This window comes from Phyllopteryx taeniolatus, chromosome 9 (assembly GCF_024500385.1).
Source record: "Phyllopteryx taeniolatus isolate TA_2022b chromosome 9, UOR_Ptae_1.2, whole genome shotgun sequence".
NCBI lineage: Eukaryota > Metazoa > Chordata > Actinopteri > Syngnathiformes > Syngnathidae > Phyllopteryx > Phyllopteryx taeniolatus.
In genome coordinates, this window is record NC_084510.1 from 25,973,120 (window position 1) to 25,998,774 (window position 25,655).

The 25,655-nt window shown below is 41.2% G+C and overlaps 1 protein-coding gene across 3 annotated transcripts in view; it reads left to right on the plus strand.

The window, feature by feature from the left end:
* Window positions 1–1,057: 1,057 nt before the first annotated feature.
* Window positions 1,058–25,655, plus strand: part of ece1 (endothelin converting enzyme 1) — a 29,743-nt gene continuing 5,145 nt past the window's right edge. Inside the window, exons 1-17 of one of the 3 annotated variants that reach the window (XM_061784501.1) lie at window positions 1,058–1,191; window positions 11,612–11,698; window positions 17,150–17,362; window positions 17,448–17,572; window positions 18,027–18,173; window positions 18,273–18,338; window positions 19,505–19,693; window positions 20,260–20,402; window positions 20,790–20,904; window positions 22,052–22,162; window positions 22,233–22,331; window positions 22,413–22,490; window positions 22,567–22,670; window positions 23,351–23,461; window positions 23,591–23,658; window positions 24,230–24,420; window positions 24,519–24,614. In XM_061784501.1, the coding sequence (XP_061640485.1) occupies window positions 17,203–17,362; window positions 17,448–17,572; window positions 18,027–18,173; window positions 18,273–18,338; window positions 19,505–19,693; window positions 20,260–20,402; window positions 20,790–20,904; window positions 22,052–22,162; window positions 22,233–22,331; window positions 22,413–22,490; window positions 22,567–22,670; window positions 23,351–23,461; window positions 23,591–23,658; window positions 24,230–24,420; window positions 24,519–24,614 (1,803 nt within the window). In that variant the 5' untranslated portion in view covers window positions 1,058–1,191; window positions 11,612–11,698; window positions 17,150–17,202. Of the gene's footprint in view, window positions 1,192–8,895; window positions 11,699–15,441; window positions 15,581–17,149; window positions 17,363–17,447; window positions 17,573–18,026; window positions 18,174–18,272; window positions 18,339–19,504; window positions 19,694–20,259; window positions 20,403–20,789; window positions 20,905–22,051; window positions 22,163–22,232; window positions 22,332–22,412; window positions 22,491–22,566; window positions 22,671–23,350; window positions 23,462–23,590; window positions 23,659–24,229; window positions 24,421–24,518; window positions 24,615–25,655 lie in introns of those variants that run through there. The other 2 variants (XM_061784500.1, XM_061784502.1) reach the window with 2 other exon arrangements.

Consider the following 25,655-nt stretch of genomic DNA (forward strand, 5'->3'; position numbering starts at 1 on the left):
GGTGCATGGTTTCATGACAAGTGTAATACAGTCAAAATTAAAACACGCGCACAAAATGAAAATATTACAAATCATAAAGGATTTAAAAATATATATATAATACATACATAAGATAATGCAAAAATAAAATTAGAAAATATTGAAAATATTATTTTAAAAAAATCGAAATATAGATAAACGGGAAAACACATCCCAAAAATATTTTTACAAAAATCCAAATAAATAAATAAATGAACTCAAGAAATACCAAAATGAATGAAAAAATCTGATTGAAATTACTAAAATTACAAAAAAATAATTTGAATACACGCGCACGCACACTCAACACGCACACACACATTTATTCATATTGCATTATGTTATATCTCTGTTATAAATTAAAGTACTGTAAGCATGTTTTTGTTTACGTTTTAAATTTTAGATTCAATTATAAAATATATTTCAATTTAGTATATTTAAAAGCCTTACAATCATAAATACTAATACACTAGCATTAAATAATCAATCACATAAAACTGGTGCTGTTTGCATATGTTTATCAGATATCTACTTGGAGAGTGGTCCTTTTAACGTGGTTGAATTGTAATTAATAATTCAAAACAAATTTCAATTGTTAAAACATTCGACATTTCGATTCATATTAAATGTTAGTACACGTTTTTCTTTAGTTTTAAATTTCATTTAAAATTTTAAAAATATTGTAACATTAAATAAAAATGAACATTTCGAAATACAGTACGGTACTGTAAGTACTCACTTTAAAGTGGTTCCAATATAAATAGCACGTTATCAACCAAATACTAATATATGCAGTTCAAATAAAACGGCCGTCGACAAACATTTAAATTGCTTTCATTACGATATCAACACGTGTTAATCCACTCGGAGCCCACAGCGGTGCTTTTAAAATTTTGGACTTTGAACATTTATAATAAAACAGTCTATTGAAACGATGTGTATATTTGCCCCCCCACCCCAAAAAAATATGTGCGCGTTTTCTCTGCTAGTGCACGACTACTTCCGGTATGACGTTTCAGAGGGCTGGAACAATCTTGACGCCAAGGCGCGGAGAGGAGCTTTGGATCGGTTAGCGAGGGGGGGGCTGGCTGTCTCTGTGCCCCCTTCCTCCCCTCCCTCGGGCAAGAAAACACCACAGACCGAGTCACGCTAGTGGACCATCTGACAGCAACGGTGAGTACACCCCCTTCTGTTTTCTAAAAAAAAATTATCATAAAATGCAAAGCTTTTCTCAGACTTGTCGTAAGTAAATCACTCAAAAACAACACCAATGTCAACTTCCGGGATGGGGAGGCTAACGTGAAAGCACGTGTGTCTGCGAATGTTCATTTCATCTCGTCCATCTGTGAAATCCACGTAAAACTATTTCTGTGCTAATACAACTGTATTTACGTAAGAAAGCTCACATGGAATTAATATGAGGTTGCTGTTGTACTGTAATGTGAAAGTAGTGAAATGTGAAAGAACAAACCTGTATTTACGTATTGGAGTGGACTAGTCTTGATAGAGGTCGATAGAGATCATATATGGGTCATTCAGAATTGGATAACAATTTTTTTGCCATTTATTTTACAACACTATTTTTTGGGGGGGTTCATGTTTTCAAGAAAATACTATAAACCTTAACATAATTTGATTCAAACGGCATAGACGTTACGAGATACAGTTGTGCCTTGATTTATGAGTTTAATTTGTTCCCTGACCACGCTGGTAACTCAAAACACTCGTATGTCAAAATATCTTTCCCCATTGAAATGCCATTAATCCATTCCGGACCCACAAAAATACCAGCAATAACAACAATACCACGTTATAAAAACATGTTGTACAGTAATAACATAATTCAAGCAGTGTTTGCATCATGAATTCATGTTGACTGGTGTGCGCACCTTGGATACTAGAAGTCAATATAACACATACATTCATAGTAAACAAAGAAGAGTATCACAGCTACAGTATGTGACTCAGTAAGCTGCATTAATATTAATAGTTTTTCATAGAGGACAAATAATACATCTCTGTGGGTATTGTTATATTGTTTGTTTGCATGTATTGCTTACCTAACCCTATATTTACATTTTGGAGTAAAATAGCCTTGATAGAGTGACTTTTTACAATCATATATTGTAGATCCTGTCACACTGCATGATGAGTCAAGTGTTACGATATGACAGAGGGGAAGTGATAAACTCTAAAATGGCGCTCCTCAATCAGTGTATTTCTCAGGTGGTTCACAGTGATTCCACATTTTGGTTTGTTGATTTGCCTTTTTCTTTGTGCTTTTGTGTCCTCCTCATGTGTCCTTATCGTGGGCAATAAGGCCGTACAAATGTTGTTACCACACAAAACATGATGGCACAAGCAAGTTGCCCCATGCAGAGTGATTAATCAGTGTGATAACGCACGTACACACACACAGACACACGGAGTGTAGCGTGTGAGTGACATGTTTGCTCAGCAGTTTTTCATTAGCGAAGGATCTGGAGAGTGTGTGGGAGAGAACCACAGTAAACTACCGTACAGCGGGAAGAGCCTCTTATCATTTGTGTCTGTGTTATGACTCGAAAGCCACCAAAAGAACCAGCATGTACTGCTCCTTTTAAAGACGTTTTTTTCCCCCCCACAATTTGAAACAGTACCTAGGGTCCAACCTTAAGCCTTTATGCTGTATTACTTTTTAAGATCATTTAAGAAATTATTAGTATGATTGCATTCATGGGGATGACTCTGTACTCACCTCACTCAAATCAAGGCATTGCAATTGCACAAATTAATAATAAGGCTTAAAAGAATACTGGTAAATAAATTACAAAATTATTAAAAAAAATTCTCGCTGACATTCCAACAATGCTCTTGTGTCTTAATGTTGTGCACACCATATTACTGAATATATTAATAAATATGTGCACGCATATTGTAAAATATTGGATGATTTGGAGGGAGGCTAAGCTTAGGGGAGCATTGTGTGTGTGTGTTATGATTTTGAGTTACCTTTAATTATTATTTTGTATACTGGTGATTATCTGTAATGCTTATGGTATTAAGGGGCTTTTTCCTTGAAATAAATGCGCTAATGCTCTAAAATGGTCAATCATAAGCATGAAACAAAAGTAACCTTTTTTAATTTGGATTTAAATACATTCACGCTTGGGGCTGACTTCACTTCTGTTGACATCCTAGTTCATTTGTGTGCAGCATAACAGCTAAATCCTGCTTCACCATGTTTGCGCCGCTATTTGACCTGAGTTTGTAGATCTCAGAGCCCGACTGGGTTTATATTCCATTAGCATTTCTTTAATGTGTTCAGGACCTAAAACATTTTGTGATTTATAAACCAGTCACAGAACTTAAAAGTCTATTCTATAGCTGACTGGTACAATGTAGAGACTTTAGAACTGGAGTAATGTGTTCTGATCTTTTTATTCTGGTCAGAACCCGAGTTGCAGCGTTCTGAATGAGCTTCACCTGTTTAATGCTGTTTTGGGGGAGACCAGTCCGAAGACCATTACAATAGTCAAGTCTACTGGAGATAAAAGCATGCATTAGCGTCTTCTGCTCTGCTTGGAAGATGCAACCCTTCATTCTGAATATGTTCTTCAGCTGGTAGAAGGCCGTTTTAGTGATAGAAATGATATGACTACTGAAAGTCAGATTGGAATCTATCAGCACATCAAGGTTTCTGACTTTGTTTTTGGCTTTTAAAGAGAGTAACTAGGTATATATTAACAGCAATCCTCTTTTCTTCTCTGCCAAAAACAGTTAATAATAATTATTATAATAAAATTAATAATAATTCATTTTATTTATTGCCACCTTTCAAGCCACTCAAGGTCACCGTACAAACATACTTAAAAGAAATTAAACAATAGAATAAAAATAACAACATGTAAAAACATCAATTAAAATGGCAAATGAAATGGGAAATGTTAAAGTGAATAGGCAGTCCGGAATAGGTGTGCCTTGAGTGTGGATTTGAGGAGGGTGAATGAATCTGTGTTTCAAATGTCGTGTGGTAGTGAGTTCCAAAGACGCAGGGCAGAGAGGCTGAACGATTTGTCCCCCACGGTGGACAGACGGGCAGAAGGGACGGGGAGGTGGATGGAGGATGCGGGAGGGTATGTCAACTGAAGGACGTCAGCAAGACATGGTTGGGCAAGTTTATCGATGGCTTTGAAGGTGCAAATCAATATTTTATATTGGATGCGGTTTTGGACAGGGAGCCAGTGGAATTGTTGTAGGGCTGGAGTGATGTGGTGAGTAGAGGGGGTCCTTGCGATAATAAAGGCGGCAGAGCTGGGGAAGCAGTAGTTTTTGTCGTGACCTGTGGGGTAGACCAAACAGGAGTGTGTTGCAGTAATCCAGGAGGGAAGTGACAAGGCTATGAACAAGGACAGAGGCAGTGTGGGGGGTCAGTAATGGATGGAAGGGATGGATGTTCCGTAAGTGAAAGTACACAGACTGGGTGATGTTGTTTCTGTGTGTTTGGAAGGACAGTGTGCTGTCGAGGATGACAGCCAGACTCTTAACCTGATGGAAGAGGGAAACAGAGGAATTATTAAGTGTGATGGAAAAGTTTTGGCTAGCATGGACTTGCTACCTAACAGTAGGACATAGGTTTTATTACTGTGGAGTTGTAGAAAGTTGGATGAGAACCAATGTTTGAGTTTAGAGAAGCAGTCAGTAAGGGAGGAGGGGGGAAGAGTGGCGATGGGTTTGGTGGAGAGGTATAATTGAGCGTCATCCGTGCAACAGTGAAAGAAAGTTGAATTTATGGAAACTATTTCCAAGATGTAGGTGATAAAGAGGAGGGGGGGAGATCAAGACAGAACACTGTGGGACACCAGAAGAAACAGGGGATGGATGGGCTTTGAATGATTTCATTTGAACAGCATGGATGCGGCCGGACAGGTAAGAACTAAACCACTGGAGGGGTGTGTGTAATGTCAATGTGGTGGTACCTCCGTTTCATTGTGGTTTAAATGAAGAACATTTTGGTGCATCCAGTTATTTATTTGTTTTAGACAGTGACACCTCAATTGAACTGTAGTCATCTGGAGACTCTGCTAAATATAACTCTGTCATCTGCATAGCTACGATAGTCAACATTAAAATTCAGAATCATTTGATCCAAGGGTACTATATACAGGCTGAAGAAGAAAGAAGAAGAAACAGAGCTGAAGTCTTGAATCTTAGTTTAGCACTTTGGTCAAACCTTCCCCTATCAAGTTAGCGCTTTCTCCACTCAGGTTGCTATCTCGCTACGTGTTAGATTACCAACTGCTTGCATTTTAGCATTTAATCAATTCCCGTTAATAAATAGGACCACAGAGCAAGATGTAGAACCCTTCCCTATTAGCGCTTTCTTTCTTAGGTTTCTTAGGTTGCTACCTTCCCATGTGTTAACTTACCAACTGCTAGCAAGTTAGCATTTCATCAATTCTCAATAAAGAGAGTAGGCTATTTGACTACAGCTCAAGATGTAAAACCCTTCCCTATGGGCATAAGCACTCTCTCAACTCAGGTTATCTTGCTATGTGTTAGCTTAACAACGGCTAGCATGTTAGCATTTATAATCAATTCCCATTAAAAAAATAGTACCTGACCACAGGGCAAGATATAAAACCCCTCCCCTAACGTTATTAGCGGTTTCTCTACTCTGGTTGTTATCTTGATACTTGTTAGCATTCCAAGTAATAGCATGTTAGCATCTATTCAGTAAGTAAAGTGACTGCATTTACCATTCAATCGATTGTTTACCTACTCGTCTAGTTTCTGTGTGACTTAATGAGAGCATGAAAGAGGGCATAGCGCCACATATGGAAGCGGAGGAGATGAGATCTTTGCTAAACTGAATAAAACATTGAGTGTCTTATTGTTTTTTTTTTTTTTTTTTTTTTTTCAACCGTGTCAATCGGGAGCTTTTTATGAGTAAAGTGAACCTCGAAACAAGCAAAGAGCCATATGAACTGTGTTCATTTAGAATACACAGCTGATATCTGATCATTGCCAACCCACACCCACAAACAGAGTACCTGAAGTGTGCATTGAGGAATGTAAAGAATTCCTGAGCTGCAGCATGCACTTTAATAACCACGTGGCGGCCAATACAAGCGGTGCTTTCTCTTTCTCTTCAACACTTCTAAAAATAAACCAAAATGATTTTTTTGTTTTTATTGCTTTAAAATTTGATGGCAAAGCGGCTGAGCTGGCTTTATTTTGCTCGCCGCCGCACTTCCGTGATTATCAGGGTGTTTTCCTCTCTGAAAAGGAAACATCGTTGCTGCGGGGTGGGAAAAGAACGACCTTTTCCAGCACTGCCTTGACGTCAGAGGTCAGGAGGTAGATCCCCAGACGACTGTGGCGCTATCTGCCGCTCTCGAGCAGGGCGACCGCGTCCGTGAGATTGTAAAGTGACTGCATGCTGAGTCATGGGCCCAGTTTGTTTGTGGCCATTCCATAGAGGAGCGCAAACAGCAAGCGCCTAAGGGATGAAGCATAGGAAAGGCAACAAGTTGTGTGTATAATGGCACATGGTGTGTGTGTCTTTGTGTGTATGTCTTTGAGCGTGATTTTGTGTGTGTAACTTTGTGTGTGTGTACGTGTGTGTGTGTGTAAGTTTGTGTGTCTGTCCTCGTGTGAGTTGCTTTTTGTGTGTCTTTGTATTTGTCTTTTTGTTTTTGTGTGTGTGTATGGATGTTTGTGTGTGTGCATGTGTGTTTGTCTGCCTTGTATGTCCATCCATCCGTCGATTTTCTGAGCCGCTTCTCCTCACTAGGGTCGCGGGCGTGCTGGAGCCCATCCCAGCTATCATCGGGCAGGAGGGGGGGTACACCCTGAGCTGGTTGCCAGCCAATCGCAGGGCACATACAAACAAACAACCATTCGCACTCACATTCACACCTACGGGCAATTTAGTCATCAATTAACCTACCATGCATGTTTTTTTGGGATGTGGGAGGATACCGGAGTGCCCGGAGAAAACCCACGCAGGCACGGAGAGAACATGCAAACTCCACACAGGCGGGGGCAGGGATTGAACTGTGAGGCAGACACTCTAACCAGTCGTCCACCGTGCCGCCTGCCTTGTATGTGTGGTTCTTTTTTGTTTGTGTATGTCCTTATTTGTCTGTCTTCATGTGTGGGTTTTGTGCATCTATGTTTCTTTTTGTGCGTGTTTCTGTCTTAATGTGTGTCTTTTTAGTTTTGTCAATGTGTATGCATGATTGTGTGTGTGTGGGTATGTTTGTGCGTTTGTGGCTCTTTGTGTGTATGCATTTATGCGCTTTAGTGTGTCTTTGTGCGTGTAACTTAGTGTGTCCTAGTGCGCATGTGTGGGGTTCTTTGTGTGTGACTTGCGTGTCATTTTGTTTGTGCGAGTGTGGTTCTTTGTTTCTTTGTGTGTGTGTGTGAGAGACCTTTGTCTGAGGGTTTGAAATAATCTGATGAAGCTTGTTGGTGTGTACTCATGTTTAAGGTCACCATTGTGTGCCTACTTAAATTATTTTCCCTGTACAAGGAAAGCGTTTATTTGTTTGCGTCCGTTCGTTTGTGTCTCAGCTGTATTTAAAGCCTCTTTTAAACGTTAACCCCACAAAATGCTGCATTCGAGGCCGTAACAGAAGGGACGGCATTCCACTGTCAGTCGTAGTACCAAGACCGACCTGGGAGAGGCAGCATCATGCTAAACTGCCGGAAACTACACACAATGCCTGAATCAGACTAAAAAACAAATTTGGTCTTTCACGGCTGCGTTATGTCAGACTACTGCCATAAAATCTTGCCGTATCTCGGGCAAACAATGGCAACACTGTTTATTTACATTTACATTTATTAACGGTTTGTTTATTTATTTAAAACACATTTATTTTGATAGCACCGTATCCTGTATTTTATGATCACTGGGCTTTATCTTGTCAAATAAAACACAGTCGGCGAGGCGGAACCAGAAAACGTGTAACCAGGTACATCCGTTACCATGGCAAAAAAAAGATTAAAAAAAAGGAAAAGCATTGTGTCGTCACCATTGCACGGGAGTGGGCTGTTCATTCAAGAAGAGCTTGAGGTGTGTTCACGTGCTTTTAACACAATATGGTTCACAATCAGGCAGCATAATGTTATGTAGCCTAGTGAGCTAGTGCAAGCACTAGCTTTTGTATGTAAACAAGCTGGCGTTCTGTCAAATCATGCTCTAAAGTTTCAGTAAACATTGGTTCGTGCGCGTGAATAAATGTCGACAACGGCAACCACGTATGTTGACAACGGCAAGCACGGGAGGCGAAGCGCCGAACACAATACGCAATTCTATTGGTCGACGTCGAGGTGCGCTGTCAGAGAGTTGTCGTTGATATGTCACACTACACGGAAGATATCTCAAAATAGAATACAATCATTTGCAAATCATGTTCAACCTATATTTAATTGAATACACTACAAAGACAAGATATTTAATGTTCAAACTGACCAACTTTATTGTTTTTAGCAAATAATCATTAACTTAGAATTTTATGGCTGCAACACGTTCCAAAAAAGATGGCACAGGTGGCAAAAAAGACTGAGAAAGTTAAGGAATGCTCGTCAAACACCTGTTTGGAAATCCCACAGGTGAACAGGCTCATTGGGAACAGGTGGGTGCCATGATTGGGTATGAAAGGAGCTTCCCTGAATTGCTCAGTCATTCACAAGCAAAGATGGGGCGAGGTTCACCTCTTTGTGAACAAGTGCGTGAGAAAATAGTCCAACAGTTTAAGGACAATGTTCCTCAACGTACAATTGCAAGGAATTTAGGGATTTCATCGTCTACGGTCCATCACATCATCAAAAGGTTCAGAGAATCTGGAGAAATCACTGCATGTAAGCGGCAAGGCCGAAAACCAACATTGAATGCCCTTGACCTTCGATCCCTCAGGCGGCACTGCATCAAAAACTGACATTAATGTGTAAAGGATGTCATCACATGGGCTACCGACCGTGCTACCATGAAACAAAGCAATCGAACAAAAATATCTGACCCCAGACATTCTAAACAAAATATCCCAGTTCTAGAACAAAAAACTGTCCAGGTTGAAGTATCAGTGATTACTGATTAGTCCCAAAATGGCAAAAACAAGTAGTTTTTATTTCAGTGTCTCATATTGTTTGCTGTCATTCTGTTTACAAGTATATTTTCCTTGGAAATGTACTTATCAGTGTTTGGAAAGGCAAAGGAAGGTGGCTGCATTAGTCAGCAGTGTTTGGACTGCGCCTGCGTTGCGGTCCTGAGGAATGTGCATTTTAGGACATGGTCCGCATCCATAAACCTTTCATGAACTTGTAATACAATGTGGTTCTCTGGTTGGCTGTACACTTAGAAGCATTACATTTGTTGTTATTGTTGTTCCCCAAAGAGGCACTTCCACGTTAGCCTTTGGTTTCATGAATATTTTGAGCTCCTTCCACCTGGTGTTGCTGGGACATGCGTCATCTTTCCAGGGAAAAGCAATTAAATGGCTCTTTCTTTCTTTTCCTGGAATGTTAACGGCGGGACGAGTCCATGGTTTCCTTGTGTTTATCTGAAACAAGTGTGGAAGAACAACATATCAGGGCGTACGAGCACATGGCCTTTGTGGTTTACAGGTAGCTGTCTGGGTCAAGTAAACATATTGGGTTACTGGTTTGGCTTGTCTTGACTAGCTTAGTTAGATGGGAGCCAGACCAAATGGCTCAGACTTCATTTACAGTGGCACAGCTGAAGTCCAAGGTTTTGTTTTTTCATTTTTCCTCACATTGGAAATAATATCAATTATTTCCGTTTAACGAAAAGAAAAAAAAAAACTTCACAATTTAGCATTGCTTGTTTGTCTACGATACTTGCTTCCGTTTGGGGCTCGTTTGGTTAAATTTCATAGTTGGTGTTCCAAAAATCACTGCTTCAAACCAAAATTGTTGACTTCCTGCTCCAGTCTGGGCAACGCTCCCTGAGACCTTTTCATGTGTCCTCTTATTCTTATGATAGACATGTTGAGCTAATTTCGTGTTGATCGGTCAGACAGGTGTCGGGGGCTACTTTTTTCTTTGTTCATTGGTTTTGGGGGGTTTTGTTCAAGGCCCCTAAAATCCATTTTCATCAAGACACGTATCTTGAGACCCCCAAAACATCCTTTCCTAATTCTATATGTACAATTGTCTTTGACGCAAATCACTGACATAGTAAGTCATGACCGTCTTATGTATTAGGTGACCAATATAGTTCTCATTAGGGCCCAAACATCGGTCGATGCAAAGGCCCTCTTGGAATTATTGTTTATTACTAGTCTTCGGAAGAAGTAATCGGCAGTTTTGGGGGCCTCACCAGAACCCATACTCACCAATCTTTTCAAGCTTGTGTATCTTAGTGAAAGTGTATTTACGGGGTCTCCAACATGATCCCCCAAAACGAACTCGAAACTTGAAAAAATTTGCCTCAGGCATAATTTCAATGATCGACACCAAATCCTAACAGAATGCATTGAAAAGTCTTTAAGACCCTTGCCCGAAATTGAACAGAAAATCGGCCATTGTCGTTTGAAGCAGCCATTTTCTACTTTGACGAATTTGATAATCATTTTGAGGATTTGAAAAGTTAGGAAAAAAATTGCCACCAATTACCATCAAAACTAAATTGGGTGGACATGTGTATGATAACAGGAACCACGGAAAAGGCTGAAGGGCCTTTGCCCAAAATTGATCGACGTTTGATGATTTTTTTCGGGGGGGGAAATGCATATTGTACATGAGAAATTAACAGTAATTGTGTATTCTGATTTGATACAACACCTTTATCTCAATTTGGGTTTATATTCCTTTCGTCTTTTTAACACACTAGGACAATAAAGACTATTGTGATTGTGATTCTGACATGAGAGGGAATTTAGATAAGTTTAGTTATATGTGCCCTGCGATTGGCTGGCGACCAGTTCAGGGTGTACCCCGCCTCTTGCCCGAAGATAGCTGGAATAGGCTCCAGCATGCCCGCGACCCTTGTGAGGATAAGCGGTACAGAAAATGGATGGATGGATAGTTAGAACTGGAAAGAAATAGACGATTTAAGGAGGAGACAACGCCGCCTCGGAGCCTATCAGGTGTCAGTTACCATGGCGATGCTAGCAAGCATGTCGTGGGAGGGGAACACGTTTCCCCCCGGGGAGCCTCCTTCTCAGAGTATCTTGTCCTATAGAAAAGAGACGGGGTGTGGCCTGTGTTTGCCCAAATCTTTCTGGGAATGTGCACACACACCAGTCACACTCACAACTGCTTCCTGTTTTGTCAACCGGTTCGGTCTTCCCTCGCACCAGGTGGAACCAGCAAGCCATAAAAGAGGAAAACTCAATGATTTAGGGGAGGTGAAAGGGCTGGGACGTGTGGTGTGTCCTGTGTCAGCGGCCATGGGGACCGGTGGGGGATGCCTCTGCTGAAATATACTCACCAGCGCGACCAGACCGACCGGGATCACTCAATCACGATGGACGCGGGGTCGAAACCCGAGCCCCCAAACACTGCTGAGAAGTAGACAGCTGAAGAGGGTGAAAACAGCAGCATGGAGGCACTCAGGGACTCTTTTTTGCATCTGAATTTTCAGATGTCATCATACAAGAGAGCCACGCTGGACGAGGAAGACCTTGTGGACTCCGCCGGTGACGATGTCTACCAGTCAACACCCATGCAGGTAAGGCAAACCACAGCAACAAAATGTCACTTGACAGGTTTTTAGGCCGCACGAAAACAGCAGCGAGATATTGTTTGGATCCGGCAAAACCTGTAGAATGTCACACATCATTATTTAAGGTAACAGGAAGGCAACCACTGGCCACTTTCTAACTTCCAAATGTTTCTTTCCATTTAGATGGAAGAAAAATCTTTATATGTTTTGCTCCTCAGAGGTTAGCCCTGCCTCAAAACAGAGCTGACTTTATGCTGCACATTTTGTTTTTCTTTAACCGTCAACTTAAATATTTCTAGTTTAACTCATTCACTGCCAGTCCCCCATTTTAACATTATTTGAATTCAAAAGCTGTCATTGGCAGTGAAATTTAATTCACCCGCTGGTTAAGCCTGTTACACACAAACCGATTTTTAACATCTTTCTAAAATATGAGAGACCCCATACATAAGCGTGTGCTTACTCATCTTTTAGTGTGTGGTCAAGTTTATTCATGTAGCTCTTAATCACAAAAGAGTTTCAATGGGTTTCACAATGTGGTGTGCTCTAGATGACCAATACAACACACCACACACGTAACGATATTTCCAAAGACAATTGCAAGTCTCCTCACGCAAACCAGATCTCTTTCATAGTACCAAGACTGCCATACTGCCATACTGCCATGAAATACAACAAAAGAAGACATGGAAACTAGGCTAACTTATCTGATAACTACATTAGCTGGAAACTCATCTCGTTGTCATTTTTACTCTGGTGAATGACTAGTGAGACACATACAAACTGCTTCTCTATTTATGTCCAGCAACAACTCGAGTTGGAGGACTTTCTTGATTGGCTATCGTTTCATTTCACATCAAAAATCACGGAGTCCGTGGCTCCCCCCAGCTCGGTTTGGACCACATACATCAGAATGTGTGACGGGAATTGAACAGGTTTACAGTAGTTACTGGGTTTCACCTTTTTACACATGGTCCCAGTTTAATTGCAATAGGTTCAATTCCATATTTAGCCAAATTCTGTCTGCTTTGGAACGAACGCTTTGTGGGGACAATGCTACTTCCAGTCTGTTGAGCTTTAAAGTTTTCAAAGAGGAAAAGGTTGGACATAGTCACTACTTGTTAAATGGCACAAGTACAATTCAACACACACACACAACTTTTCTTCTTGGAAACTCCCTCACATTTCCAATTTTTCATGAGTGTAACAAGTTGATTACGTTTGTTTTTAACGTTATTCAAAAACTGAGAAAACGAAGGTCCTCATGGAAATATACTATTTTCTCGTTAAGCAAACCGAGCAGGAAATTTTCCCCACGTGTTCAAATGCACCCTCCACCTGGCTTCCTTTCTTCTCTTGTGGATTAAGCGTTACCATCAACCACGGAGGCTTGCGCATGTTCGATGGATAGAAGCGTATGCATGCCAGAGGAATTTGGTTTCTCATCCAATAATCTGGGGTTTTTCATCCAAAAGGTCAAACACAGTCAGATTAAGATATTTACATGCATTTCAAAGGTTAGATTTCTTACAATATTACACAAGTGTTGCAATAGTATGTTTTTGTGCATATAAACAAACTGAGTGTGACCTAGACTGAAGCCAAAAAGCAACATCATAACAATGTCCACCTACACCTGAAGCCAAGATGCTAAACACATGCTTCACAGCCAGCCACCTGCATGAAACTGCAGGGTTGCGGTGTAAGGCATATTGTTTTACTGTTAAAACTAAAACAGTTTGACTTTAGCTCGTGGGGTGAGAGAATAAACTGTGTGAAGTTGGCCAAAAAACATTCACTTTTCTGGTAAATTAAAGGATTTACAGTAGCTTGTCTAGCATTTAAAAATGTTATCGTAGTGCCACATTTATCGTTATATGCGCGTCGGCATTTTGGGTTGATTTACAACTCCTTGTACTGTAAACTCAAATAAGTCTTCATCTTTCCAGTCTTGAAGGCACTTGTTCGTTTCATTTTCAGGAGCAAAATTGTCTTCAAAGTTATTTCATTTGCTTTGATGGGTCATATTGTTTCCATTGAACTTTTTTTCCAGAAAACATGCAATACAAGTCTACCTTTTTTCCCCACCACCCCAGAATACCAATGATAGTCTTATTCGTCCAGCTTTCATCATTTTCCATTAACCAGGAAGTAGCCTGCCCGCCAACATTCCACCTGCCTAAGAATATAATGTTAGCGTACTATTCGTTCTATGTCATTCTCTACAAACAAGGAAGTAACCTAAAAAAAATTGCAGGCAAAACAATTACAAATTCGATCCTTGATGATTTTTATGCTAATGAAATTTAGACTCTTTAATTGTTACCTTTTTTTTTTTTTTTAAATTGGAACCAGAATACAAATAGTAGAGTCCTGTCCATCTAATCTTAATGTCTTAGGCATGGTACACACATAGCGATGTTATACATCTGAACAAATTGCTCGGCCAAACTCGATGTTGACCACACACGTAAAGATTTCCGATCGTAAATATCGAACTGGTTTAACATTTGCGATTGTCTGCCTCGGCCGTTTCCGTGGGGGAGGAAAATTCCCTCTTAACAGGGTCACCCCCCACCACAGGATTACCGCTCGAAATAATCTTTTAAAGACATCCAATAATAGGGCCTTGCTGTCTTTGATTAGAAAAGAGGAAACACTGAAAGATCACATTTGGCACTATTATTAGCACAATTGTCTCCAGTTAAAAAAAAAAAAAAGAGAAAAGAAAATGGCATATATAGTGAGTAAAACTCGAGGGGCAAAAGTGAGTGCTTGACTTTCTGGTAGATTATTTCACTGAGGTTTTTCAAGGGTGTAATCGGAGGTTCTCCTTTGTGGCTCCAAACAGAATGATTAAGCCATGCTGTGGCTTTGGCACTCGACACAGCCACATTAACTTGGGCTAATCATATTTAATATAAAGCAAGCTGGATTGTTTTTTACACGATATACGCACAGTGGAATCAGCTTTGGCAGGATTATGTGTGGTCGCGTTGTGGTCGGGGCGGTGCAGAGCCGTGGTTTGGCAATCACCAAGTAGGAAACAAATTCCTATGACCCAGCACTGAAAGTTGCTGGAAACCTGAATTCAAATCCCCCCTTAATTCTTTACATACTTACTGATTTGTAGTTGGCCTTCGGGTTAAAGGTATGTCAACCAAAGCTATACTGTTGCTGCACATGGGGAGAGGAAACAGTAGATGCTCAATTATCTTGTGACCCTGCAAGTTCCCAGGTTTTGTCTTCATACGGGGGGCAGACCATGCTGTATTCGATCACTAAAATAGGCTAATACAGTTGTAAAGTCACACGGTAAATTTCAGTAAATATTTGTATTTTTTTTATCTCCCGGGGTTCAGTAAATGGCTAAAATGTGCATTGGCTGGGATAGGCTCCCTCTCACCCCTCGATCCTCGCGAGGATAAGTGTTTCAGACATTGTATGGCGGGATGCCACAAGATGGCGGCAAAGCACTACATGGAGCTCAGCAACTCACTTCAACATAGTCTTTCCTTGGCACCAATATGCCACAAAATGGCGCCAAAGCAATGCTTTTATATTAGACAGTGTTTTGGCCTGAGCACAAAAAGAGCAAAGAGGAATGTTTTTCAGTGAATAACGGAGGGTAGGTGAGTACGCGAGTAGCAGATCGGGAGTATGCGGGGAACACTGTACTGTATTTGTAGAGAAGCCATTAAAGTACATTTTCCATTCGTCCGGTTTAAAAGGTGTCGATGTGTATGCAGGTGACTCTTCGACAGGGTCGCGGCTTCTCGTGCTGGTCCGAGAGAACGCCAAGGGAGAGGTGGCTTCTGTTTCTGGTGTGCGTGCTGTGTGGGGGCCTGTTTGTTTCGCTCATCACAACTGCCGTCTTCTACCGGCAGAGTGAGTACTTATTTTGTGTTTTTTTTTTTTTTTTTTTTTCAGCCAAGCATGAAAGCGATGTAAAGGCAAAGGTATTATGTCTGATTTCAACAGCTGGCATATCTATCAAGAACGCTTTTCAGTGAGCGGTTAACCTCGCACTTCCTGTATTATACTCTTATTCTGAAAGACAAAGCGCACTACTTCCAGTAGTGGAAGTAGCTTCCTTAGTGATTGATACATCTAACTTTGACTAATAAACATCATGAAAAACACTCTAAAGTAATGGCTATTGCAAACCATTGCAGTATACTTATCGTGTCGTTATACTCACTTTGTCATTGACGCACACATTCATTTCGTTCTTACTTTTTTGTGTATCAAAAACCACAGGGTCATCCTGGGCACATGCTCCTTTAAGCAAAATATTCCCATTCACACAATTGTATGGGGGGAATGTGTGGAAACACTGCGGCCAGACTTTTGGCTCTGCTTCCTAACAACACCTTCTCATCCTCTCCCGTGAGCTTCAATATTCCGTCAAAAAAAGCTTGTGGATGAGCAATGTCGTATGAGGGTTTTCCTCTGAGTTGCCATGAGAAGCCTCATGCCACTTCCTGCCATTCACAAGCTTGTATGTCACGACGTACGGTGGCATAATGGAAGGAACAGGGATGAATTCTCCTCGGGGTGCTAACCTCTTGGCTTCGAGGAACTCTTGGCTTCTCCGTCCCTGTCCCACGCCTTCTATGCTATGAGGATGCCTTTTTCGGAGAGACCCACAGTCGTCTAAGGGTACATTTAGACAAGAACAAGCTGAAGGTTTTGTTCACTTTGTGTTTTGGAGTAATTTCATGGACAAAATGACTGAAAATAGTACCAATTTAACCCCCTCTAAATTCATATTCAACTAAATGCAAACAACAAGGCTGATTGGTTGTTTCACATACCATTTTTTTGATATCTAAAAAAAATGTAGACACCCTAAAACATGACGAGGGGGGGAAAAAATAGTCAAGAATCATCCGCAGCAATGACTCCAGGAAAGTAAGTGGTCCACCTCAGATCTTGTCGCGGTCGACCGATGCGCAATCCTTACAGCAACAGCCTCACTTCGATCATCGCCACCCAACCCCTTCTCCCAGCAGGAGAGAAGAGAGAAGCAGCAGTAAAGCAGGCCAAAATCCCGATGTCAAGGGGTTAAGCCAGGGCAAGAGGCAATGTGCATGCTAGGTGTGGTTTAACTGAATATGAGAATGTCGAGATTTCAACATTTCCACAAAAGTAGCTACTGTCATTTCTCAGTATGCACTGTAAAGAGGTGCCCTAGAATCTCTTATCTGTCACACTTATGTGAATAATTATGAAAAAAGACTTTTTATTGGGGGTTGTTCCTTCCATGATCTGCGTGTTGCCTAGAGGCTGTTCTAAATAATGCTTTCCAGAGGCTCCCCCAAAGCCATATGTATCTATTTGGCTTGCCCAACCAAATGTTTCCCATTATTCCTGGCGTTGCTCAAAAACGTCCTGCCCTGCATTACACAGAGGGGGGACGAATGTTTTTAACCTGCTTTTTGTTCACCGCTACAGCACATCCAGGCATTTGTCTGACAGAGCCGTGCATTGCCGTGGCCAGTTCCGTTATGTCGGCCCTGGACCGCTCCGTGGATCCCTGCCACGACTTCTACAACTATGCCTGCGGGGGCTGGGTAAAGCGCAACCCCCTCCCTGAAGGCAAGTCCCGCTGGGGCCCTTTCAGCACCCTGTGGGAGCACAACATGCTCGTGATGAAGCAATTATTAGGTGAGTGTCAGAAGAGTTTGTCGATGTTTCTTTGTTATTGAAAGGTCATGATCAATTTTTTTTTTTTTTGTCGTGATTTGAGCAGAGAACACGACGATTAAAGGTCTGAGTCAAGCCGAGGAGAAGGCCCAACGATACTATCAGGCCTGCATGAACGAGGCAAAGATCAAGGAGTTGGGAGCGAAGCCATTGCAGGAACTTATCACGCAGGTATGAGCTACAGCAAATAGTTGTTTCAACTTAAGAAATATTCAAGCTTCTGCATTATTTCTGCATTTCAATTCAAAAAGTGAAATTCATATTATATTATGTAGCTTCACTATGCACACAGTGAAATAGGTTATGATTTGAGAGTGGTTAGCCTCTGCATGCAATCCTTCCACAGCCTTCCTGTTATAGAAGACAATTTTCATGGCTGTGAATGTTTGTCTCTATGTGGCATGCGATTGGCTGTCGACCAGTCCAGGGTGAACTCAGCTTCTCTTGCCCAATGTCAACTGGGTTAGGCTCCAGCTCGACCGTGAACCGAATGAGGATAACTGATGTATAAAAAAATGGAATGATGGTTGGCTAGATTGTTTGAGCATGTAGCATGTTAGCAGCTTCGTAAAGACCAACAAGAATGGCACTCGATGTTTGCATCACATTCTTCTGTGTCCTCTAGATTGGAGGATGGGCCCTGACCGGAACCTGGAGCAAAGACAACTTCCAGGAAGTCCTCCGTGCGGTGTCGGCAAACTACCGCACCTCGCCGTTCTTCACCGTGTTCGTCAGTACCGACTCCAAGAACTCCTCCAGTAACATCATCCAGGTCATCCTGACAATGTCGCTCGCATTGTTTGTTAGAGCGCTGACACTGATTTAATGGGATGATGATGATGATGTGATGATGTTTCTTCTGCCAATGTAGGTGGATCAGTCCAGCCTGGGACTCCCTTCACGGGATTACTACCTCAACAAAACAGCCAATGAAAAGGTATACTGCATTAGTACACATGTGTAGGTTTTATACAAATTCATGACTAAATATTTACATTTATGATAATAGTACAGGGGTCCCTTGAAGATACGAGTGACCAGACTTCGCAATGCAAACCATCATTCGGACGAATTTTTGCTTTGACTTGCGAGCAAAAATTGTTTAACTCTCATCACACAAAAGCAGCAGTTTGGCATAGTGAATAAATCTTCCAAAAAGAGGCTTCAAGCTGTTCAATGCCACTCCCAGTTAAAGTTTACTGTAAAACAAAGCAAATTCGTTTTGTGTATTTAGAACAACCACAAAGCTTTGCCTAAAGTCCGCTGAGCTTAATGCCAACAAACAAATGCAAAACGCCATAGAGAGGCTAACGAATAGCATCGGTGTCGCAGTGTTAAATAACAGATATTTGAACACAAACGGCGGAGCAAGACATAGACAGATAATATAACAATACTCATAGGCATATATTCTTTGTCCTCCGCAAAGAATGACTAATATTACTGCAGCATGATGAGGAGCTGAGACCTTCTCCATGTATGCGTATGGATGTATTATACTGCCTCCTGGTGGCCAAGGCACACACACCAGAGGGAGCAGTGCAATGTATGTTGAATTGAAGCAAAACAATCTGCCAAAAACTGGTTAATTTCTTTACATTCGGTTTATTTCATTATTGTGTGTTGTCATAAAGGACAATAATGAGTGCTATTTTTCTTAGTACAAACATTGCAGACATTATTTTTCTTTGCTAGGCCCGAAGGAGTCAATGGCATTTTTATTCATTTCAACGGGGAAAGACGATTTGAGATATAGTTTGTGTTTTGCGTTATGAGTGCAGTCACTGAACAAAATAACTCGTATTCGTCCCACTGTATTGTTAAATGAATAACTCTCGGTCAGTGTCAATCAAAACTGGCCATATTTTTATATAACTACGCGTATCTGAAATGTTTATGTATAGTACATTTTAAATAATTCTGAGTTAAATTGCAAGTACTATAGCTAGTACTTTTTTATGTATGTATTATTTCTCTAGATAGACTCCAGCCCACCCTTGACGGAAGCCACTGGAGCTTCTGTTTGCATAGTTGAGGATTACCTTTCTAATTTGGTATTTTTTTTTTCTGCACACACACTCAATTGCTTTATCCTCGTTGCAGTATCTGACCGCATACCAGAACTTCCTGGTGGAGTTAGGGGTCCTGCTGGGGGCCTCCGAGAAGACGTCTCGCCTGCTCATGGGGGAGATAGTGGACTTTGAAACGGCCCTGGCCAACATCACGGTGCCCGTGGAGGAGAGACGGGACGAGGAGCTCATCTACCATAAGATGGAGGCCAAAGACCTGAAGGTAAGTTAGAGCGAGTTAGGATAGCAAAACTAGCATGCATGTCATGGTAATTGTAAACCTTTAAATAACTTCTTTTTAAACACTAGCGTTAGCAACACATGCCGACAGCATGCACCAAAAAACCGTTTTCCAATATTATTGCGGTTCAGTTGCACAGTCTTCTTGCGTGTTTCATCATCAAATCTATGCGTAGTGTGTATTATACTGCCCCATTGTGGCCAGGATGTGCACACCAGAATGAGCAGTACAATGCCCATTGAATGATCGTGACGCTAGAAACAGGTTAATTGTTTACATTCTATCTGCTATATGTGGAACCACACTTGACCAAACCTGGAAAACAGGTAGGCGGACTTCCTGTGTATGCTGCTAACGAGCATAACTACAGGTTGATGACATGATGGTTTGAAGGCGACCTTGCTAAAATGTTTTCTTTATGGCTGGTATCTCCGTACAAAAGTTAAATACATGTATATCATTTATTTATACATATATGATCTGATATACGTAAACAGGAACAAAGGCTAAATATGGGATATTGTTGAACTTGTGCTTTTTGTGTGCAGAGTCTGGCTCCTGCAGTGGACTGGATACCTTACCTCAACGAGGTGTTCGCTCCTGTGCCGCTCACCGAGGCAGAGCCGGTGGTCGTCTACGCCAAAGAGTACCTCCAGAAAGTGTCGGACCTCATAACAAACACCAATAAAAGGTCTGATTCCTCTCTTTCATGCGTCAAATGCGTGCCCTTGCTTTTAATCAAGGACATAATCATTAAAAAGTCAAGCCGAGAAGGTGTATGGGAGCAAATGAATACAGTGAACATATTTGCAGTTGGGCATTCATAAATTTGTATATTTGCAAATCAAATTTTGGGGAGAACTTATTTATTATTTGATGAAAATTACATTTGTTTACTGTTTAGAGCTCATGCCACAGCAATAAAATTATTACTTTGGCATTGGTTTAAGGTGTAATTCATCGTGTTCTTTTGTCAAAAATCAGATTTTTGCACACACACACACACACACACACACAAAATTTATACTGTATATATATTTTTTGTTTTCACCCAGCCCTAATAGTGTCTGCTTTCCAGCCTTCTCAACAACTACATGATCATGAAGGTGGTAAGGAAGATGGTGTCCATCTTGGACCAGAGGTTTCAGGATGTCGAGCAGCGCTTCCTAGAGGTCATGTACGGAACTAAAAAGGTGAGCGTAATTTTTTTTCTTCTTCGTTTTTTTTTAAACTCCAGTTTCACTTCACACCCATATGCAGTTGATTAAAACTCTCGAAGCCCCACTATTTGTGGAAACACAGCAAAAGTAAGTCACCACCTTTTAAACGGTGTGAAAAAAGACACACAAAAACACAGTCGGGATGTAGGGAGCAACTGTTGCAGTGTTGTTGTGCTTTGCTGCAGTACGACACAGGAAATAGCTTGGCCCTTAAGTGGATTGGTATGTTTTATGAAGCAGCAGAGCGGAGAAAAGTATGTAAAACAAGTGCAAGCGACCTTTTAGCGTTTATCAGGGTGAGATCCTGTTTGGTTTGTAATCCAGTCAAGCTGTAATAACAAAGACAACGTGTGTGTGTGTGTGTGTGTGTGTGAGTTTTATGCGGCAGTGCAGCTGACCCTTGTTCCCACTGGACTCTCCTTTTGACCCTTGACTGCTTATCTACTGTATGTATGCATGCAGCTACTCTTGTCCTCATCCTTCCTTTTCATCTGATCACGACTCTAAATATGTGAAGTGCTCCACCAGTGTGCCTTTGCCCCCGATTTAACAATATATGATGATGAATATATCTCAAGTGGAGTACACACATAACCTGGACAACAGTTCTATTGGGACTCACCGCTTAATCAATCGCCTCTTAATCAATCTATTAGTCATTTTTTAAATTTCAAGTATACAAGAATAGCTAGCTTCTCCTTGGCACACATTTTGTGTGTTGTGTGACTATGAAGTTGCCTCTTAATCTATGAATCAATCATTGTTTTATTTGAAACAGTTTCCAGGTGTTTTAATGAAAGGTCACTGACATCCTTTGGTCAAAATACACAAAGGATACAGACTTAACATCCACTTGTCACACTGGTTGAAATTACTCAGTTTTGTCTCATGCAAATGAGCCAAGGTTAAGGCCAGAAGATTTTCACTGATGGAAATTACACTTCGCGTAGCGGATCTGTACGTATGGCGCATGCAGTACACTGATTCCATTTAATTTGCCATTGTTTTTCTTCCTGTTTATGCAATGGTTGTTTCCTACTACTTTTTACCGTATTATGCAGCCTACCAACATTATCTTTATCTACCAATTATCTGACCTTCTGCTGTTTCGACGTTGCAGAGCTGCTCTCCTCGCTGGAAACTGTGCGTCAGTGACACAGACAGCGGCCTGGGATTCGCTCTGGGCGCCATGTTCGTCAAGGCCACCTTCAACGAGGACAGCAAGGCCATCGTGAGTGCGTAAATGCTCGTCCAGCGGGAGATGACGCGCTTCTCACCGTCCCCTTTTGTTCGGTCCGCAGGCCGAGAACATGGTCGGAGACATCAAAAGCGCGTTTGAGGACAGCCTGAAGTACGTGAGCTGGATGGACGCTGACACAAAAAGGGCGGCTAAAGAGAAGGTGGGAGGGCGAAAAATGCAGACTGTTGGGGGGAACGCATCCCTGTAAGTATATACTACTTTTTTTCTTTTTTTTTCACAGGCGGATGCAATTTACAACATGGTGGGCTATCCGGAGTTCATCATGAACTCCACAAGGCTGGACAAAGTATTCAATGATGTAGGTAAATGTGATCACATTAAAGCCAATCATGCATTAATTTGCCTCATCAAAACAACCAAACTCTGCCTCCTAGTTCGAGGTGGTGTCGGATCTGTACTTCCAGAACGTCATGCAGTACTACAACTTCTCCGCCAGGGTGACAGCTGACCAGTTGAGAAAAACTCCAAACAGAAACCAGTGAGTGTTTCGCTTGTCCAAGGGGTTTCTGAATATTATACTCAACTTCATATATATATATGGAGCACTTTAACAACAACCACAGATGTAACAAAGTGCTGAACGTGAGCTCAAACATAAAACACAAATAATATTCATTATTATTATTATTAGGAAAGTAAAGAAGAATAGCTCCCTTCACATTGGTATACAGGAGGTCACGCAGTCTACATGTTTGTGTGAAGTTGCCCAGTGTTGATGAGAGAGCGTAACAAGATTGTCCTGAAGTCTCCATTGACCAGTACGAGTGCGCCAGGGTGCTGAAATTGTAATCCCGCAATCAAGTTGTGTGTGACATCACTCGCAGTGACTGCCCGAGCTCAAATTTGAATGTAAACAAACCACTGGAGTTTTTTATCAGCCGTTAGTTCATCCATTGGTGAGGAGCACAAATACAGAAGGAATGGTTCAAATCTCGCTGTAATATTAGTTTTTCACAGAGAATAAAGAATATATGACAGTACTGTGATATTGTCTGTCAATAGTGTGTTGCTCTACTGTTTGTTCAAATGTCAGTTGCATAAAGGACAGCTCGTATCTCAAAAACCCCATAAGTTGGGGTCACTCGTATCTCAAGACATCCTTCTATATGTGACCAGTCACTAAATGGGCTCTTGTCTTTGTGTTTATTTTTGTTGCAGGTGGAGCATGACCCCCCCAACTGTGAATGCGTATTACAACCCCACCAAGAACGAGATGGTTTTGCCAGCGGGAATCCTCCAAATGCCGTTCTACAGCCGCCACTGGCCCAAGTAAGTCTTGCGTTATAAGGCAACTGTAACAGCCACTTGAAGGGGAAGAACAACATCAATTCTAAAGTTCCTTTTCCTGTTCTGTGTTAATCGTCATCGTTATCATGCTACTTTTTGTGTACATTCCAGAGCTCTTAACTTTGGTGGAATCGGGGTCGTCATGGGCCATGAACTGACTCACGCTTTTGATGACCAAGGTTGGCAATCATTTGTCTTTAACAGTCCAACATAAAAAGGAATCAAATACAGTAATCCTCTGAATATTTGGGCTTTACTATTAACTAATTATTTCGTTTACTCTTTTTTTTCAACCCTATCCGCCTTTATTAGCTGAAAATATGACCTATTCACGGCTTCCGAGCGTATTTTTGAATTATTTCCGTAACGCCCCCAAGATACCACAAGATTGCGCTAAAGCCCTGGATAATAGGAAAGTAGTAACTGTGTAAAGAAGTATGTTGAAATGATACATCTCGACTGATTAAAGTCGCTATGTTTAGCCTGGGTTGTTAGCAGCAATTCTGGAGAGTCTTGTGTATGTTTCCGCTCTGTTGAAAGTAAATGATCTCAAAGCCATTTATTTTTAATATTAGAAAATAAAAATAAAAAAGGGGGGCATCAATGGCGAGTTTTTGCTATTTGCAGCAGGGCTTGGTCCCCATCGCGAGAGATTACTGTCAAGGTCACATTTGAACATAAGTAGGAAATTTGATAGAAATATTCAGTAACGCTTCCTGATTTTATGCAAAAAAAAAAAAATAAAATAAGGGAGGGAATATGACAAAGAGGGCAACCTGCGCTCTTGGTGGAAGAACTCGTCTGTGGAGGCCTTCAAGAAGCATTCGCAGTGCATGGTGGAGCAGTACGGCAACTACAGCATCAACCAGGAGCCCCTGAATGGTCGCCACACGCTAGGAGAGAACATCGCCGACAACGGTGGACTCAAGGCTGCCTATGAGGTAAACGCAAAGACGTTAACTACCATTTGAAGTCTGTTACCGACCTTTCTGTACGTCCAGCTTGTGTAACATGATGGTGTGCCTCCCTCCTCTGCAAGGCTTATGTGAACTGGATCGCAAAGAATGGTGAGGAAGCCAAGCTGCCAGCCCTGGGAATGACTAACCACCAGCTGTTTTTTGTGGGATTTGCACAGGTGTGTGTCAAGCATGTGCATGTCTCTCTGTATGTGTGTTGTGTTTCCATCATCGCTACGGGATAAACACAGACCGTTAAACGGGCCAAATTAGAGCCTTATTACAACATGTTCTGGCTGCTCAGTACAATCTGAGTAATACATTCATCCATCCATGCGTTTTCCATTAGCGCTTGTCCTCATTAGGATCCCTGCTGACTTTGGGCAAGATAAATAGGGTACACCCTGGACTGGTCACCAGCCAATCGAAGGAATAGGTGCCATTTGCTTGTTGTAACTCTCAAAATGAACTTAAAGTTCTTTGTTGTTGTTTGTTTTTTTTTTACCCTAAATCTGATAGTAGACATAATTGAACTGCTGAGAATGTTCTGAAACTTCTCATTTGAATAACAAGACTGCAAGTAACAGGAGGAGAGAATTTGCAAATAAATGAACTATATTCACATGGTGTTTATGCTAATAGCATCTTGACACCAAGCACATTACACTTTTTCAACAATAACAAAAGATGAACGTATAAAATATTTGGGTAGCGGTACTAAGCCAAGATTTGAACGTCCCTCAGTCACAGTTGAAATATCATTGAATATACACAAGAATAAATGAGTCAACTTATTTTGGGCCTTTCCATGGCCTGCAGAGGATCTGAATGATCAGAATCAGAATCAGAATCAGAATCAGAATCATCTTTATTTGCCAAGTATGTCCAAAACACACAAGGAATTTGTCTCCGGTAGTTGGAGCCGCTCTAGTACAACAGACAGTCAATTTACAGAACACTGTAACTTGAACTTCTTGTGCCCATGTGGAATATTCCACATTTTTCAGAGGTAGCAACAGGACTGAGTGACAACCTAGGGACACGACTAAAGTGTGAATGTAAATAATTTTTGTTTTTAAAGAAAATAAACATAAAGTATAGTTGGGATAAGGATTAACACAAATATGTACAAAAAATAACATTTGTAAAGGTTTTAAATTATTGTATTTCATGGTAAAGTCAAATCTTAGGAAGCGGGCCCAGGCAACAAATGCTTTTTT